This window comes from Ovis canadensis, chromosome 17, assembly GCF_042477335.2.
Source record: "Ovis canadensis isolate MfBH-ARS-UI-01 breed Bighorn chromosome 17, ARS-UI_OviCan_v2, whole genome shotgun sequence".
Taxonomy (NCBI): domain Eukaryota; kingdom Metazoa; phylum Chordata; class Mammalia; order Artiodactyla; family Bovidae; genus Ovis; species Ovis canadensis.
This window is the reverse complement of record NC_091261.1, coordinates 82,827,651-82,846,557: the sequence shown is the minus strand read 5'-3', so window position 1 is coordinate 82,846,557 and position 18,907 is coordinate 82,827,651. Positions and strand designations below refer to the sequence as shown.

The following is an 18,907-nucleotide window of genomic DNA, read 5'->3' as shown; positions in this document are numbered from 1 at the left end:
CTAAGGGTGGTTTATAACAGAAGCATTTTGTGTCGTGGGGCTCTGTTCACATGTGTTAACATACTAGGAAGTGAGGTAAGCAAAGCCAGGGTTAGCCTAGGGCATTCTGAGATGACTGTTAGGTTATTCGGCATCAATTCCTAATAAAAGTCTTCTTTCTTTTCCGAATTGCCATAGATAACTGTTCCCTTACTGTGATAAGGTCTTCCCTGGGTCTTTGGGAGCAAAGGCAAACGGAGGCCACAGTTGAGCCCTGTCCTGTTGGTTTGGAGAGGAGACGGGCGTGGGAAACAGAGGCTGCAGTGGAGCCTCGCCCCATTGGTTTGGAGAGACGGGCATGGGTGGTGTCCCCACGTCACTCCTGTGGGATCTCTGCACTGCAGTTAGAGTCAGAGGGTGCGCAGGGGTGCCCTGGGGGTCCAGCAGGGAGGACGCAGCCCTCTGCCTGCTGCGTGCCGAGCTCTGTCCCTGGTCTGGGGACAGAACCCGCCAGCTGGGTCAGCTCAGTCGCTCAGTCGGGTCCGACTCTGCGACCCCGTGGACTGCAGCACGCCAGGCCTCCCTGTCCATCACCAGCTTGCAGAGTTCACTCAAACTCCTGTCCATCGAGTCGGTGATGCCATCCAGCCACCTCAAGCTGCGTGGTGCACCAAAAAAAGAGAGAGAGTGGGGAAACTAGAAAACAATGCAAAGCGAGGCGACGTGAGGGGTGAACCTCCGAGGGCTCGTGGAGCATCGGAAGGCACTCCAGACTAACGGAAGCAAGCCGCTCATCGGCTTCACGCCGGAAGGCCTTGGCTTTCTCCAGCAATAGCGGAAGGGCGGCGGCGGCCAGAGGGGCGGCTGGAGTGCCCGGTGGCAGAGCGCACCGTGTGGGCTCACTCAGGCTCCCGAGGAAGGCCTAGAAGGTGGTGTCCAGCGGGGAGAGCGGAGGGCAGGGAGGGGACGGGCACGTGGCCCGACCAGGCCGAGGGGCCCGCAGGGCAGCCGCCCAGGGTGTGGCCGTGGGCCTGGGGCCGGGCACTCGGCTGAGTGAGGCAGAGCAGCGCGGGGCCCTGGGCTGTGGGGCGGGGGGACCTACGGCGGCATCTGGGTGAGGGCCTGTCGGGCTGCGGGGGTCATGGCGGTGAACTCGGGGCGGGTGGTCGGGCAGATCCAGGGAGCAGAGCGGAGGTCGGGGGTGGGGGCAGACCTGTGAGCTGGTTGGGGGCCCCAGTGCAGGGGCTAACAGGCAGGGCCGGGGCCCGGGGTGCGGCTGAGTAGTGGGAGGGGGGAAGTGAAGATGCTGAGAGCTTCAGGGTGAGCCCCCCGCCCCCGCTCCCCAGCTGCCTGGGCACCAGGGGTCACATCGGCCGCGGGGCAGCACGTGGAGGCTGTGGCGCTGGCGGGCGTGGTTCCTGCAGGTGTGGTCCGGTTCAGGCCCACTTGGCGGGGCTTAAGAGAGATCTGGGCCTGGAGCTGGGTGGAGCCTGGCTGGTCTCCTGCAGAGACTGGGCGAGCGCCGGCACGGGCAGGGGTGGGCCAGGCCGTCACGGCGGGAAGAGCCATCGGAGCGTCTGGGGGAGCGGTGGGGTGAGGCCAGGGAGGACTCCTGGGCGTGGCCTGGGGACAGTGGCTGAGGCCAGGAAGCCAAGGTCGTTGGTGCAGGTGGAAGACTCTAAGGCTGTTAGAGACGCCGTCCTCTGGGGACGGCAGGATGGAATGACGCTGGGGAGTTGGTGAGCGCGACAGCAGTGGGGACTCAGGGGCTTGTTCTGAAGGCAGGTGCTCCGAGCTGGCGTGTGGGGAGGTTGTGTCCCTTGTGGATATTGACCACAGACTCGGCGGTGGCTCTAGAGGGCCTCTGGTAGGGCGAGTCGGGACGTGGGGGAAGCTCACACAGCGGGATGGACGTCGAGGAGGCCGCGGGCTCCTGAGAACGCAGGGCTGTGAGTTCAAGGCAGCGCCAAGGCCCCGGAACCGGAGGAAAGCGTCGTCCAGAGGTGATGGGTCAGCAGCCACGCAGCAGCTGGCGGGGCCAAGGAGGCCGCGTGAGATCAGCTGCAGACCGCGTGGCGTGCTCCAGCCATGAGAGGCGCACGGCAGAGGAGATGGAAGGAGCGCTCGCACCCCCAGACCACCAGCAGAACGGATGTTTGTTCACAGTTAACAAAACAAGATAAAATATAAAAGAAGTAATAATTTTTAAAAGTACCACAAGGGAGAATAACAGACTTGATGACAATAACCTCCTACAGGAAGGAAAACTGATGGAATTGGCGGCTGATGTCTGTGTTATCCACAGTTCAGGAAATTACTAAGAAACTCACCTCCCTTCTGGAGTCCTACGTGAGCAGGCCTCTGCTCTAGGCCTTGGAAGCACAGGGGTTTGGGGTGTGCGTGGAGGCCCCAGCACCCACCCAGGCCCCAGAGGTTCCTGTGCCGCCTGCTATAGACCTGCCTTCACCTTAGACCGCCCCCCCCACAGCCTCCTCCCAGCACACGGGGGCACCAGGGGAAGCCGCAGACATTGTCAGAATGACAGGCAGTCTTGCCATGCCAAGTAAGCAAAGATAGACTCAGCAGGCTAGAAGGGAGCCATCCTGAAGCTAAAAAGGAGGCTTTGAATCAGCGTGCTCACAGCACGTGAGGAGCCCCCGCCCACAAGCGCCCCACATGCGGGGTGTGCAGAGTGCCGTGGGTGCCAGAGCCTGCTCCCGGCCCGCGCCCGCAACGCAGAGTGGGGCAGCAGGAGAGCTTGTGCTGCCCCCAAGGAGCTCACGGCCTGGAGGAGAGGGCCCGACGGCTCTTGAGTGGCGGCTCTTTCTGTCTTCGCCCCCAGCCGTTCCTCCGTACACCCCGTGCCCAGCCAGGTGCTGCGCTTGGAGGAACCAGAGCGCCCTCGGCCGGGGCTGCCGCACTCCGTCTGAGGATGGGCGGGGCCGCTGGGCGCTCCAGGCCTCCTGCCCAGTTGCAGGGCCTGAGTGGGAAGTGCTTCAGGGTGGTTTGGACAGTCTAGCGATGGTGGTCCCGGATCAAGTCTGCCCAGCTGTGAGAAGCCCGGGGCCGCTGGCTGATCAACCCGCTGGCGGGCTGGGTGGAGCTGTGTGTGTGCACCCACGCCACGGTGAGAGACTGACCGCCCGCCCTTGTCTTCCAGATGTGATGGACGTTGCGTGGTCCCCCCATGACGCCTGGCTGGCCTCGTGCAGCGTGGACAACACTGTGGTCATCTGGAACGCCGTGAAGTTCCCAGGTCTGCGCCGCCTCTGCCCCGCAGTCTGGCCACGGCGCCCCTGGTGGTGGCTGCAGCGGGTGGTCTGGGTCCCCTCGGCCGGCCTCTCAGGGTCTTGCCAGTAATTCAGGTCTCCGTCGACCGTGTTTAAGGTTTGAAAGTTGGCTTTAGAGATAGCAGTAGCCAAGCCCCCGTGCGGCTGCGTGCCGGCTAGTACGCCCTCCCCGCGGGGTCAGCCTCTGCCCCCTGGTCTCTCTGCGACGCCCTTGGGCATGAGCAGGTGCAAAGGTTCCCTCTGCAGAAAGCTGGTGTCCCTGCTGACAGGCTGGAATCCCTCCCAACAGCAGAGCCCGGCCAGCCCTGCGTTTCCAGCCCACGAGGTGCTTCCTGTTCCTGCCCTGTCGGGGCGGGTCCCGTCCTACATACCCTCGTCCTCATTGAGGACGAGCAGGGACCCCACGGCGCAGGGCCTGCCCCCGCGCGGTCAGGGCGGCTCTGGCGGATGGCCTCCTGTCCAGAAGGGAGCCTAGCCGCAGGGCTGCGCTCCCAGCAGGACAAGGGGCTCGGCCGGGGCTGGGGGCTGGCCGGGACGGCTCCTGAGGCCCCCTCTCTTGGCCGGCCGGCCCCCTGCCTGTGTTTCTAGACAGAGTTTTCCCCTGGTGAAGTCTTTCCAACGCTTCTTATTTGTGCTACAGAAATCCTAGCCACTCTGAGAGGCCATTCTGGCCTGGTGAAGGGCCTGACCTGGGATCCTGTCGGTAAATACATTGCCTCTCAAGCTGACGACCGCAGCCTGAAGGTCTGGAGGACGCTGGACTGGCAGCTGGAGACCAGCATCACCAAGCCTTTCGACGAGGTGAGGGCCCACAGCCCCCCGCCCACCCGCACCCGCACCGCCTCTGGCGCGGGGCCGAGCTGCGGAGCCCAGCCCTGGGGGAGCCCAGAGCTGTTCCCTTCCCGGGAGCTGTGAAACAGCCGCCTGCAGTGGCGAGGCCTGTGCGGCTTGGCGCTGAAGCGAGAGCAGCACGCTGCCCCCAGGCAGGGTGGAGGCCGCGCCGGGCAGGCACGTGCGGTTGTCGACCGCTGCCCTGGGGGCGGGCGGCCTCTGCGGGTGCCTTGGCGGCCGTGCGCAGCGTCCACACGGGCGACTGCAGTGGCTCGCGCGCTGCTCTCCCTTGCCTCGTTGGAGTCCTGCCTTCACGCGGGGCCGGAGTGGGGGGTCGCCGTGGTCTGGGAGACACTCCCCCGGCTCCTCCGCGTGTGCACGCTCCTGTGTCCGGCCGTCCTGGTGCAGGGGTGTCCCCACCCTGCTCTCGGGCTCTGCCTGGTGGGCCTTCCTCCACGCCTGCATAGCCTGGGTCCTAGCCGCCTCGGCCTTCGGGCTGCCCAGGGCTGACCCTAAGCTTCAGCAGCTGCTCTTATAGCAGCATCACCTCACCCTGCAAGAGGCCTGGTGCCAGGGCTGCCTGGGTCGGGAAGCAGGGCCTCTCTGCTGTGCCCTTGGCAGTTTGTGCGGACGTCGCCAACCTCTCCTTGGCTGGTGACACCTCCAGGCTGCAGGGAGGAGAGGGCTCAGGAGAGCAGCTGGACCCTCGTCCCTGCTGCCGTGCCAGGACAGGCTCGCAGCCAGACCCCCGAGGGTCAGCAGGGCTCCGCGGCGGCCACAGCCCCTGCTCTGCAGACCGCCGTGGGCTCCCCGGTGCTGGGCGGAGGAGGGTCTGTGGTCAGAAGCAGTGGACAGGTGCCGTCTGGCCGGCCCTCAGCCTGTGCGCTGAGCAGTAGGGCGCAGCAGAGCCGCGCGGCGCCGCTCAGCCTGAGTCCTGGGGCGGATTTTGGTCTCGGCATTGGCCTTGGGCTCCACTCAAGCACAGGTGCTCCTTGCAGTGTGGAGGGACGACCCACGTGCTGCGGCTCAGCTGGTCTCCGGACGGGCACTACCTGGTGTCCGCCCACGCCATGAACAACTCCGGCCCCACCGCCCAGATCATCGAGCGGGAAGGCTGGAAGACCAACATGGACTTCGTGGGGCATCGGAAAGCCGTGACCGTCGTGGTGAGTCTGCTGGGCCTCTGGCTGGCGGCCGACAGTGCCGCCCGAGCGGGACCCTCGCAGCTGGGGCCAGGCCGTGCTCCCCGGGCACAGGCCACGGGTGGGGCTGAGGCGGCAGCCTCCGAGGGCCAGCACACGTTGTCGTCCGGTTCTTCTTTCCTCTAAACTAATCACAGGGCACGCCCCGTGTGTCTCACGGCAGACGGACATGATGATGAGTGTCACTGGGTCAGGCTTTGTTAGGACTACCGTGTGCCCAGCCTGGCCCTTTCGCGTGTGTGGGCCTGCCCGAGGGCACTCAGGCTGGCAGCCCCGACAAGTGGCCCACTCCCCAGTCTCCCTGAGACCCATCCGCGGCCGGCGTGGCGCCAAGACCGCGCTGTGAGTCAGCTGACCCGCCTGGTGGTGGCGATCAGACTCGTGGGGAGCGTCCTCACAGGCCTGAGGCAGGCTGTGGAGCAGCCTGTGTGAGCCTGACTTGGTCAGCTGTGGGCCACGAGCAAAGGAAGCAGAGGGCGTCTGAGGCTGACGGGGCAGGGAGTCGTCCAGAAGCCTGCTCTCAGGCCTGTGTCCATCAGACAGGCTCATCCTTCCCGCGCTTGGTGATGAACGTTAGATGTTCTGGCCTGAACTCTGTGTCTTAAACAGCTAAGAGCAGCTGTGTTGGTGACCCCGGCTTCGGGGGGATTCTGTTAGAGCCGGGGGCTCGGGGGTTGGCTCCTTTGCAGGGCTCGCCACGTGGCTGGCCCGGTGCTTCCGCGGGACACTCGCCCCAAAGCCTCCCAGCCTCCAGGCCCAGGGCCCACGCCTCTAATGCAGCTCTCCCGTCTCCCCACACCGGCCATCTGCCTGCCTCTGGGACGAGACCCCGCTGGGCCACCTGTGTGCGTCTCAAATTTGGTGTAGGGCAGGCATCCCCAGCCCCTGAGGACCACCGTGTGGCAGGTTAGAAAGGGGACTGTGAGCGAGCGAAGCATCACCATCTGTTCACAGCTGCCCCCCTTCCACGCACCCCACCTGCCCTCTGCCTCCTGCAGAATCTCAGGAGCGTGAGCCACCCCACCCGACCCGGTCTGTGGAAGACCATCTTCCGCCAGACTGGTCTCTGGTGCCGGAAAGGTTGGGGACCGTCACTGCAGGGCGCCTGCCTGATGCCCGATTAGTTACTGATTCGCCTTTGTCGTTTGGCTTCAGAAATTCAACCCTAAGATCTTCAAGAAGCAGCAGAAGAATGGCGGCTCCGCGAAGCCCAGCTGCCCGTACTGCTGCTGCGCCGTAGGCAGCAAGGACCGCTCGCTGTCCGTCTGGGTGAGGCCCCCGGGGGTGGGGCGGGGCTGTCCGTCTGGGCGAGCACCCCTGAGCTCGCGGCTGGGGGCGGGGGGCGGCAGGGAGAGGAGAGACCCCACTCTGGTGGCAGGCAGTGGGCTCTGCCCTGCGCAGGGCCTGGCCAGGAGAGGCTGGCCCGCTGCCGCAGACCCTGGATCCAGGCGCAGGGAGCATCGTCAGCAGCCAGGCTGCAGTTGACACGTGGCGCCGGCCTTCCTTTCCTTTAAGAGACCCTGTGCATCGGCACGGAGCCCCCGGGGGCAGCCACCTGCAGCGTGCAGATGGTCACGTGTGGCTTCCGTGTAGCCTGGCGCCACTCCGCAGTGTCTGCCGTGTGCCTGGGCCTTCCTGTCTGGGGCGTCACACAAATGCGGTGGCCCGGGCGTTATCGTCTGCGCCGTCCCGCTGTCGCCGCGTCAGCAGTAGTCTACTCCTCACGGCTGACCGCTGTAGACAGTGGGTCTGGAGTTGCAGGACTGGAGGTTATCCCCGGCTGCATTTGGGACAGTTGTTGATGGCAGAGCAATCCCGGACCCTGCCCCAGATCTGGGCCGGGTGTGTCGTGGGCTGTCTAGCCGCGCACTCCCTGAGCTCCATCGACCTGGTGCTCTGAGCAAAGTCTCGCTGCCGGAGCTCAAGTCGACAGGTCCCCCGCTTCCGAGGGCCTGCAGGTGGGACTGTGGGCAGAGGGCCAGGCTGGGTCTCTCTGGAGAGAGGACTCAGAGGGCGAGGTTCCCATGGGCTCCAGGCTCAGGGTCCAGCCCCATCCTCAGGACCGGGCTGGCCACAGGGCCTCCTGCCCGCGAGGTGGGTTCCCGGGCCCTGGGGCAGGCGGGCCAGCCCCATGTGTGGGAGCCCGACCTGCTAGATGTGGGGGCCCGACCTGCTAGATGTGGGGGCCTGTGCTCGGCCGCGTGGGGGCCCTGGGGCGTGAGCATGCAGGTCAGGTGGGAGCGCGGCCTCAGACGCAGGCTTGCGTGGGATGTGTGTGACACGTGCTGCGTCACACTCTCCGTGGGCAGTCCAGTGCCTGACTTTAAGAGAGTACGCTGCGTGTCCCAACACAGAAGAAAGCGGTTAGTAGCAGCGACCCTGGGCCTGGTCCAGGGCAGTGTGAGCCCGTGAGGTGCATGACCACCGCTCCTGCAGAGCCTGGGTACGCCCAGGGGGCTGGTCTTGCCTGAGGCTGTGCTGTCCTGGGACCTGCCTTGGCCGCCTCCTCCCCTGTGGCCCTGGCACCATCCCTGCTCGAGAGGCCTTCCGGAACCCCCGGGCGTCGCTGGTGGTGTGGTGTGTGTGCAGCCGTCTCCCTGGCCCGGCTGTGTGTATCCGGCGGGCTGGGGCCCACCGCTGGGGTCTTGGTGGTGGGCTGAGCGGACTTGGAGGTGGCCCTGTGTGTCAGCGCAGCTGGGCCGAGGCTCTTTGTCTGGTGGTGGCTCTGAGCCAAGTGAGCGGGGAGGTTTCACTCGTTCACTTGCCTTCCAGCTCACGTGCCTGAAACGGCCTTTGGTGGTCATCCACGAGCTGTTCGACAAATCCATCATGGACATCTCCTGGTAAGCTGGCCTCTCGGCTCGAGGCATGGTCTGGCGGAGGGGGAGGCACCAGCTACAGCCTGAGGCCTCGTGTTGTGATCAGGGCTGAGGGGCTGGGCCCGGGGTCCCAGCCGGAACAGACCCCCAGTGTACGCGTTAGGAGAACTGGAGGGCCTAGAGCCCTCCGGGATGGGCTTGCTCCTGGCTGCCGACGGCCGTCTCTCCTAGGACCCTGGATGGGCTGGGCATCCTGGTGTGCTCCATGGACGGCTCCGTGGCGTTTCTGGACTTCTCCCAGGACGAGCTGGGGGACCCCCTGAGCGAGGAGGAGAAGGTAGGAGCCCCGTGGCCTGGGCCCTGCACGCTTCCTGAAGCGCCCCTGGGCTCAGCCTCGTCCAGCCTGTCGCCCTCACAGATGAGGCTCTGTTCATCCAGAATCTGTCTCAGTCACAAGCAGGCCTGGGCGTCTTTCCTTGAGCCGACAGCCGCCCCAGGAACGCGGAGGGGCTGCCAGGCACCCGTCTGTCTCATGTCCTGGGCAGATGCGGCCTTGGGTCGGCCATCAGGACAGGGAGGGCCCCTTTCCTGGCACCCACATCTGCCAGGTCCAGGGCCATGCACTCCACCCCGTCCAGTCAGGGCTGCTCCAGCTTGCTAGCCCGTGAGCACGTCCCTCCTTGGTTAGCCTGAGGTCTGCGGGCAGAAGTGGGAGCCTCCTGTGGCTGGGCCGGGCCTCTTGCGCGCGTGGTTTGCCCAGGACTTGTGCCGGCGCGTCCTTGGGGCCCTGCGCGGGCCAGCGCAGCTTTCCCTGCCTCAGCTCGGAGCTCACTTCCCTCGAGCAGGTCCACGCCAGCTCTCCTCTCTAGGGGCCCAGTGTTGCTGGGAGCCCCTCGGAGGCCTCTGTGGGGACCCCACTACGACATCACCCTTTGGGCGTTGGGATCTGCCTGGCTCAGGGCCCTGGGCTGGCCTGGCACCCATAGTCCTGACCCGTGGGGGGCGAGTGAGTCCACGACCCAGCTCTTCCCTCCCCCGGTCAGCATCTCCGGGTGACCTCCCTTTGCCCTTGAGAGCTGTGACCAGCCTGGGCGCGGGCAGGGCCCCTTCGTTGGAGGCATGCTAAGGCTGAGCTCTGAATCCTGAGGCTCCAGGGCCCAGGGAGGGGCTCGTGGCCCCAGGCCACCCTGCCCGGGTCCGTCCTGCTGGCAGGTCTCCCGCGGCCTCTGTCCTGGGCGCTGGCACACCCAGCGTGCACCTTCCGCTTGTGCCCCCAGCCACACCCATGCGCTGAGGCCACTGTCCCCAGTCCCATGGGTGGCTTGCGGCCCAGCACTGCTGAGGTCTGGGAAGGTGGGCGGGCCCTGCTCGTGACGAGAAAGGTTCCCCTGGCCCGCACGCCAGGCCTTCCCTCGCTCTCAGGTGGGGACCTCCAGCCTCGCGGGGCTCCTCTGGCTGTGGGAGGAGGTTCTGGGTCTGGGATCTGGTTCCTAAGAAGCCTTTGGGTCCTTGCAGTGGTTTAAGAGCCTCGTGTTACAACCCGAGGGTCTCAATTTCAGTTCAGCGAGTTTCTTGCTATTTGTTCTGCGTCAGACCTGCCAGAGGGTCAGGCATTCACTCGCATCCCCAGGTGTAGACGCCTTGAAGGCTGTGAGCGCCCGAGGAGGGTGCAGGGCCGCTCCTGACACGTAGTCAGCAGCAGGCAGGCCGCGGGAGGGCTCAGGGACCCTGCCCGGGGCCCCGTCTTCCCTGAGTGGGGAGCTACTCACAACTTGCCCACGGGTGGGCAGCGTCACACCCCTCAATCGGCCTTCCCCAGAGCCGCATCCACCAGGCCACCTACGGCAAGAGCCTGGCCATCATGACCGAGGCCCAGCTGTCCACCGCTGTCATCGAGAACCCCGAGATGCTGCAGTACCAGCACAGGCAGCAGCAGCTGGACCACAAGGGCCCCGCGGCCAGGGACGCCGCGCCCGCGGCCAGGGACACAGGCTCCGCCCCCTCGGTCGCTGGCGTCGTCAATGGGGAGAGCCTGGAGGACATTCGGAAGGTGAGGGCTGGGCCTGGCGCTCCGAGGACACTGCCCACAGCCTTTCCAGAGCGGTGCACCCAGGGCAGTGGGCCTCGGGCCCTGCCCTCTGGAGACTGTCAGCTCCTTGTCTTTCCCTGGGCGCCGTGCTCCCCTGGGGTGCGGGTGCGGGTGGGGGGGGTGGGAAGGGCAACGACGGAGCTGGGGGCTAAAGCCATCCCCAGGTGCTCGTGCAGGGCGCCCCCCGCCCCCGGTGGAGCGCACACAGGGTGCGGCGGGAGCCCTCGGTTATGAGCCTTTGGTGGGAAGCTTTTACAAACCATGGTTTAGAGACAGGAGGTCAGGTCTCGCCCGGTAGGTGACTCCGCGTGGAGCCTGTGCTTGTGGCTGCATGGTTGGCCCGGCACGTGTTCACTGCCTGGAGGCCCAGTCAGGTGGGCACTGGAGGTGGAGGCAAGGGGCTGCTGGACCCACTGCCCCTCAGGGTGAGGTCGAGCACACATCCTGAACCAGCGGCTCCGTCTGGTTGCGTCCGAAAGGCCACAGCGTGGGGCTCGCGTCCTTGAAGCCCTTGCCTGCTCACAGGCACTGACGCGTCTCCTTTCGTTTGTCTCTCCTTTGCCAGAACCTTCTAAAGAAGCAGGTTGAGACGCGGACTGCAGACGGTCGGAGGAGAATCACGCCGCTCTGCATAGCACAGCTGGACACTGGGTACTCGCTCTCCCCGCGCCTGCTCTGGGCGCTCTTCCTCTCTCCTTCCGCGGCAGCTCTGTCGCCGCCCAGCCGGCACAGGCTCGTGGGCGGACGGGGCGAGCTGAGCCCGCTTCTCAGAGCCCTGCCCCCTGGCGGCGCTGCAGGTGGGCTTGTCGAGGCGCCTCCGTGGCTTTGCCATGTCCACGCAGCTGGCCCCGCTTCATTGAAGACGCCAGGGCAAGAAAAGTCAGGCCGGCTCTCTTGTGTCTCGTACGCTTTCGTAGCACCCTCTTTCTCAGCGGGAGAGAAGCGTGTGTGTGATGCTGAAAGCAGCGTCGCCCACGGCCCAGGCTCAGATGCAGTCGCTGCTGGCCCCGCGCGGCCCGCTTCCTCCGTTTGCTCCTGGTTCTTGACCTCGTGTCCACTTTAATAGCTGGTCCTCCGAGGCACTAGCTTGCAGAGGGTCCAGGTGCCAGCCTGTGAACGCGCCGTGCCTTACCTAGCCAGCCCCGTGACTGTGGGCGTGCGGAGCATGCGGAGGGCCGCGCCTGTCCGTGCGTCTGAGCACCGCTCTGACTGTTCCCTCGGTGCGCTTCCCAGAACCGGGCGTGCAGGGCGGGACCCAGGCAGGCAATGGGCTCGGTGGGCGTCGGCTGCTGTGGTGGCATCTGTAGTTGGGCTGGCTTTTGGGTTGGTCATCCTCCCCACAGTGAGGACTCGGAGGGCAAGTGTGAAGAGCAGGCCATGGGCGGAGGTGACCTGCTCCCCTCTACCCGTCTGCACGGGCATCGTGCACAGCAGCGCTCCGCGCTCCTCCCGCGCTCCTCCTGGAGCTGTTCTGAACCTCCCGAGGGCCACGGAGACCCTCAGTCACCGACGCACGGACCCCCTCCTGCGGTCAGGCCTCCAGACTCCTCGCCCAGGGGGACCCTCACCCAGCGTGGCTCCTCTTGAAGGAGTCTCTCCCCTGAACCTACCCGGACACCACTCCACCCGCCTTCCTCAGGACCAGGTGAAACCCAGCTTGTGTGGAGCTAGACCTCAGAGCCCCGGGAGGGAGGGCTGTGTGGGTGGGAGGCAAGGCTGGGACCTCTGTCCTGAGTCCTGCTGAGGAGGCAGGGTGGTGCCTGCGCCAGCTTTCTGCCCTGGGGCACGTGTTTCTTGCACAGACTTGGTGCTTTTGATCTGAATGACTGCTTCTCTTGACGGGCACGTGGAAACAAGTAACGGCAGACTAGGTAATCGTCACCTCAGCCAATCAAGAGAAGAGGGAAAGTGCGAGCATTTAAGATGGACACGTGGGAAGCAGCCGCAGGTGGAGAGTAAACCGAAAGGAGGAAAGGTGCTCTGTGGAACTCGGCAAATAAATCTGAAAATGGATTATTTTGAGGAAAACAAAAGTTACCAAAACTGAAGAAAATCTGCAGAGGTGAAGTCTCATAGAAGAAACGGAGGACAGCTGTCACAGAGGTAGCCTACCAAAAGCCACCAGACTAAGACAACGTCACGGAAAAATTCCAACAAACTTTAAAGAACAAATCATTCTAGTATCAGGTTGGTGCAAATGTAATTACAGTTTTGGATTGTGAATTTTAAATCCTATAACTAGGCTCAAACACATCTTTATCAATCAAAATAGGAACCATTACAGTCAACAGTTACATTTTTGCCGACAAGAAATTCCTGTAACATAAAAACCCAACAAACTTGGAAAGCACTTTCTGCATCCTGCTGGCCTGGGAGCATTTTCCCTGCACAGGTGTTGTCGGGGTGCTTGAGGAGGTGCTCCTCACTTGGCAGGAGGTCAGGCGAGTGGCCGGTGAGGTGAAGCGCCGTGACCTTGCCTGTGTGCCGTGCAGCCGGGCACTGACATGGAGAACTCTGCCTTTGCTGTCGGCCAGCACCACCTGCAGGCGCGGCAGTCTTCAGCGCATCCCATTGATTTGCTGAACATGCTTCTCAGATGCAGTGGTTTTGCTGAAATTCAGAAAGTTGTAGCTGATCGGACCAGCAGCAGATCGTCCACCAGTGACCGTGGCCTTTTTTGGTGCAGGTTTGGTTTGGGGAAGCGCTTTGGTGCTTCCTCTCGGTCCGCCGACTGATCTGGTCGTCACCAGCTCTCGTATACAGCCCTCTGTGTCACATGTCACGGTCCAGTCGAGGAATGGCTTCCGTTTTGTGCAGTAAGTGAGGGCACTTCGAAACGACGACTGCTGTATTTCCGGTCTGCTCACAGGGCACCCCTCACCGGCCTTTTTCACCTCTCCCATCTGCTTCAAGTGCTGAGCACCCGTGGGATGGTTGCAGTCGAGTTCTTGGACAGTTCCTCACGTGGTTCCAATAGGGTCAGCTTCAGTGACGCTCTCCGCTGTCCTTGGCAACTTCTGGCGGCCGCCCCTTCGCTCCTCTTCAAGGTGCTCGCCTCCTTTGCAAACCTGCCACGCTGCACGCTTGTTTGCAGGTCCTGCGTCAAGCGTGGTGTCAATGTTGTGAGTTGTCTCCACTGCTTCTACAACCCATTTTGAACTCAGATAAGAAAATCTCTCAAACTTTCTTTGTGTCTAACATCGTTCCATAGTCTAAAGTAAATATAAAATGCACAGCAAATAATAGGTCACTAGAAAAGATAGTGAGCAGTGCGCGTGAAAATGACATTTAACATAGTCCCGCTTTGTTTAGAATATGTTCCAGGATCAGAGCACAAATTTCAAGTGCAAAACCGCAATTATTTTTGCATCAACCTAATAATATTGAAAACACCCCTAGTGCTTAGAAAAAGAAGGAAAACTTGCAAAGTCGTTTTTTTTAATGAACACTATATTGAAATTTCATATCAAAATGTGACAGAGATACAGTAGTGAATTTCTGATCAATCTCATTTCCCAATGTCAGTGTAGAATCCTAAATGAACTAGCAAATTGAGCCTTATAATGTGCTAAAATGCTGCTGCTGCTGCTAAGTCGCTTCAGTCGTGTCCGACTCTGTGCAACCCCATAGACGGCAGCGCACCAGGCTCCCCCGTCCCTGGGATTCTCCAGGCAAGAACACTGGAGTGCGTGTTAAAATGCTAATACACTGTAAATAAGCAAAATTTATTTCAGGAAAGGGAGATGGTTCAGACGATTTGGGGAAACTTATTTTACTCCTGCCTTTCAGTAGATCAAAGTGAATTATTTGGTCATCTCTGTAGATGCTTAAGAGGCATTTTTATTAAGTCCAATATCATTCTTATTTAAAACTTTAATAGGAATAGATAGGTGTTTATTAAACTTGATAAACTTATTTCAGATTAAATTTGAAAACTGAACGAAAGTCTGCTGTGATAGTTTGCCCTTGTTCTAGCGATGCCAGCTCATACAGGTAGACAAGAGAAAAAAGGGAAAGGAGGTGGCAAGCGTGGTGTGAGTCAGGGGTGACATGACCCACAAGAGAGCCAACTGGAAGCGCTGCCACAGTCAGTAGAAGAAGACCAGGGGCCCGGGTGTGACCAGCCACGCGCCGCCAGGCAGCACCAGTGACCTTTGGGAGGTGTGACGAGAGAAGCCGTGTTCCGCGGTGCAGCGCCTGGAACGTCCCAAGCACAGGAGACCTCCATGAAGAAAAAACTTCAAACTCTACTGCAAGCCCTAAAAGAAACTTCACAGAAACAGCTAGAAACGCACACCGCTTCCCAGACAGGGTGACTCAGCGTCGTGAAGATGACAGACCTCTCGCAGCCTACGGACAACAGATCACCAGGGATTTCAGCAAGAGACAAACTGACTCTGCAGCTACGTAGGAAAGTACACGGGAGCGGCTGAAGTGTTCTGGGAAAGATTGATCAGAGAGACCAGCCCGCTGGAGATGGAAGCGTGGAAGCTGTAGTCACAGTCGTGGCTCGCTCACGCGCAAACAGGAGGATGGGCACGGCGAAGAGCCAGGGCGTGACGCTCCGGGACAGCTAGCGCGAGACTGCGTGCGGGGCGTGACGCCGCTTCAGTAAGTGGTGCTCGGAACGCTGGACGGCACGTGTGAATCAGTGGAGCCAGGGCGCTCCCCCACACCGAGCACACGAATTACTTCAAAATGGCTCACAGACTCACACACAGGCACCGCAAAACTCCTAGAAGAGGACGCAGGCCGGCATCCTCTGATGCACACTCTCCCAGCGCTCTCTTAAGGGAGTAGAAATAGCAGCAAAAATAAACAAATGACTCCTGTTTTCCCGGTTATCACGGTGTGAGGAGCCACGAGCAGCAGAGTCTCCCTGACGCCCTCTCTGAGGCGGTGCAGGGAGTCCTGCCCGGGAACCAGCAGATGTGTTTGGAGACGGGGGAGCTTCAGATCAGGCTGAAACTGCCCCTCGGGACAGACGCCTCTCGGGCACCACTGGGCTCAAGCCCACTCTGCGCCCCAGGCTCTCCGAGTGTGTCCGGGGGACAGGTGCAATGCAGCCGCAGCTATGGACATCGAGGTGATGAAGAAACTCAGCAAGAATAAGAAGCTGGCCAGGAAACATTGGGCCTTTGGGGGCTTCCCTTATGGCTCTCAGCTGGTAAAGAATCCGCCTATAATGCAGGAGACCTGGATTTGGTTCCTGAGTTGGGAAGAACCCTTGGAGAAGGGAAAGGCTACCCACTCCAGTGTTCTGCCCTGGAGGATTCCATGAGTCCATGGAGTCACAAAGAGTCGGGCACCACTGAGCGACTTTCATGTTCCGCGTTCAGCATTTGGCTTCACAGTCTCTGATCAAGCAGATCCCACGAATCCTGGGCCCAGGCCTGAACAGGGCTGGCCAGTTCCCTTCCTTGCTGACCTGCAGTGGGAACGTGGTGGCCAAAGTTGATGAAATGGAGTCCACGATCAAGTTCCAGATAAAGAAGCTGCTCTATCTGGCATTGACTGTCAGCCAAGTGAAGACGACAGGTGTCGAGCTTGTGTGCACCCACTTAGCTGGTGCCAGCTTCCTGGTGTCATTGCTCAAGAAACATTGACAGAATGTCAGGGCCTTGTACGTTAAGAGCACCATGGGCAAGCCCCAGTGTCTGTACTAAGGCCCAGCTTAATAAACCATACTCAACCATCAAAAAAAAAAAAAAAAAACAAATGAGATCTAATGAAACTTAGAAGCTTTCGCACCTCACAGGAGACCGTGCACAAATGGAAAGACCGTCTTTGGGCTGGGAGGAAACCCGCACAGAGGATGCAGCCGAGGGCTTCACCTCCAAACACACAGACAGCGCACGCAGCGCAGCTGTCTAAAAACTCCTAATGTGGGCAGAAGACCTGAACAGACATGTCTCTAAAAGAGACACAGATGGCCAGCAGCCAGATGGAAAGATGCTCAGCACCGCTAACGGTTAGAGAAACGTAAGAACCGCACTGAGTTACCACCTCATACTGGTCCAAATGGCCGTCGTTAAAAAGTCTGCAGGGAGCAAACGTGGGAGAAGGTGTGGGGAAGGGGGACCCTCCCACACCGTTGGTGGGAGGGTCAGTTGGTGCAGCCACTACGAGAAACAGGCTGTTCCTCGAGAACTTAGTGCGGCCCAGCGAGCTCTCTGGGCGCACAGCCGGGGAAGGCTGCCGTTCAGAAAGACAGCACAGCCCGGTGTTGGCTGCAGCGCTGTTCACAGCAACCAAGCCGGGGGAGAAGCTGAATGTCCATCAGCAGATGGGTGGATGAAGATGCAGGGTATTCATGCGACGGAATGCTCCTCGGCCGTATGAAAGTGAAACGTGCCGCCTACAGCAACGTGGATTGACCTAGAGATTACTGTGATCCGTGAAGTGAGCCGCAGACACATGCCGGGGGACATCGCTCGTGCGGAATCTAAAGTGTGACCTACGGGAGCGTCTCTACACAGCAGAAGCAAACCGCAGGGCGGAGAGCAGAGGCGCGGTCGCTAAGCAGAGGGGGCGGGGAGGGACGTCGTGGGGGTTTGTGGGTTAGCAGGAGCAACGGTTATATCTGGGGCGGGCACCCTTGCACAGGAGGCTGCACTCGGCACCCTGTGATAAGGCGTGATGGGGAAGAGAGTGCACGCGCCTGTGCCTGGGTCACTGCTGCGTAGCAGAGACAGACACAATCGTGTTACGGCCGTTACACTTCAGCAAGATAAGTTTTAAAAAATTGGAGCCCTATCTCACAACTTACAATTCGGCACAGCTCAGAAATTTTTCAGAGAATAACATTCTGAACATCTCAGTTTTTTTTGGTAATAACCTCAGAGGTAAAAAAAAAAAAAAATCTTTCCTACAAATTAAGCAGAAGTTAGACCACACAAATACAATGTGTTTTGCAAGAAAAATTACATGGTAAGTAGTCAAAACAACATCCTCGGGAAAATATTTCCTGTCCATATAGGAATTGTTAAAAATATGGTAAGTAGGTCTTAATAATACAGACTAGTAATCAGATAGAATAAGGTCTTTCTGTGGGTCAAGACTTGCTGTTACATGCCTCAGCGTGTTTACATGCCTTAGCGTGAGCGACCCTGGAGCACTCATTACAATGGTAGTGCTGAGATCACAGATTCAGTTGGCTGGCTGGCCACGCGGGTCACACTCGTGTGGGCAGAGACCGTGGCCGGCTTCCTCGCCGCGGTACCCCCTGCCCTGGGCACACGGTCGCTGCTCAGTACGTGTTGATGGGATGAAAAACAGAAAAATGGAAAAATAGAAAAACAGAAATGAACAGACAGTTCACAGGAAAAGAGTGTCAGATATTTCTAGATGAAAAATTTTCAACCCTGCATCAAAACAATTGTAAACTAAACCCTAATGCTGGGAAGGATTGAAGGCAGGAGGAGAGGGGATGACGGGGTAAGACGGTTGGATGGCATCGCCGACTCCATGGACATGAGTTTGAGCAAGCTCCAGGAGATAGTCAAAGACGGGGAAGCCTGGCGTGCTGCCGTCCGTGGGGCTGCGGAGAGTCGGACAGGACTGAGCGGCCGAACAGTAAGAAAACTGCAGTAACATAGCACTCTCATCTCTCAGGCAGTCAGAGGTGAAGAAATTGATGAAGCCGGTGGTGAGCGTGTGGGAAATGGGCAGCCGTACACAGCTTGTGAGGTGGACCTCAAAGCAGGGCCCCGAGAACGGCTGTCCAGAGCCGTCTGGACGCCCCACGGCTCACTGCAGTTCCTTCTGGGACCTCACCGCCCGTAGCGTGTGAAGTCAGGGTGGGGCACATGGCGGGCGAGCCTGTGATTTCCCTGCGCTGTCCTCGGCACGTGCTTGGGGGGTGCGTCAGTCCAGACGGCGGCCCCGTGGGGAGCGCGGGCGAGGTGCCCCAGGGCCCTCCGCAGAGCCCTGCCGTTTGCCACAGCAACGCCAGGAGACCGTCAGCCGTTCCTCAGGCCGCCCGCAACGGCAGGGAGGCCCCTGTGCCGTTCCCCAGCCCCAAGACATGCTTGCCTGGTTAACCCTCAGGTCAGGGTGCGTCCTAAAGTCAGAGGCATCAGTCAGCTAGCGGTTGCGATTTTTCTCTTTCTTAGCGGCACATAAAGTACCAGCTCATCTCGGGTCTGACCGAATGTAGTGTGCGAAGTGGCTTCCCTTTCTTTTTCACTTCTTTGTCACTTGCGTGAAAGCTGCCTGAGAGTGCCTTGCCCCTGGACCAGAAACCGGGGTGTCGAGGGGCTGTGAGTGCTTGGCGCAGCGCCCGTGGCCTGGGCTGACTCTCCCTTTCTCGGCGACAGGGACTTCTCCACGGCCTTCTTCAACAGCATCCCGCTCTCGGGCTCCCTGGCGGGCCCCATGCTCAGCTCCCACAGCGGCCCGCCACTGCTGCCGCTGGACCCCAGCACGCCCGTCCCCTTCAGCTCCTCGAAGCCTTCCTCCGAGCCGGCGGCCGGCACCCGGCCTGTGGGCGACGCTGCCAGTAAGGACGGGTGAGTCCACGGGGCCAGGGGCAGGTCCTGGGGACACCGGGCGGCCTCAGGTGAAGAGAGGAACGGGCTGGGCTTCAGATAAGGGGCCCGCTCAGAAGAGGAGTCAGTGCTCAGGGTCCACGGGCTCATCTGCAGCCCCAGGGCCAGCCCTGCTTCAGCCGGTCTGCTCGTGCCTCCGGCCCCGGCT

At 61.0% G+C, this 18,907-nt stretch overlaps 1 protein-coding gene across 3 annotated transcripts in view; it reads left to right on the top strand.

The window, feature by feature from the left end:
- Positions 1-18,907, top strand: part of HIRA (histone cell cycle regulator) — a 46,267-nt gene that overhangs the window by 16,898 nt on the left and 10,462 nt on the right. For all 3 annotated transcript variants that reach the window (XM_069558462.1, XM_069558464.1, XM_069558463.1), the window contains 9 exons: positions 3,140-3,235; positions 3,910-4,070; positions 5,099-5,266; positions 6,458-6,571; positions 8,075-8,145; positions 8,353-8,458; positions 9,941-10,171; positions 10,776-10,861; positions 18,529-18,720. In XM_069558462.1, the coding sequence (XP_069414563.1) occupies positions 3,140-3,235; positions 3,910-4,070; positions 5,099-5,266; positions 6,458-6,571; positions 8,075-8,145; positions 8,353-8,458; positions 9,941-10,171; positions 10,776-10,861; positions 18,529-18,720 (1,225 nt within the window). The remainder of the gene's footprint in view (positions 1-3,139; positions 3,236-3,909; positions 4,071-5,098; positions 5,267-6,457; positions 6,572-8,074; positions 8,146-8,352; positions 8,459-9,940; positions 10,172-10,775; positions 10,862-18,528; positions 18,721-18,907) is intronic.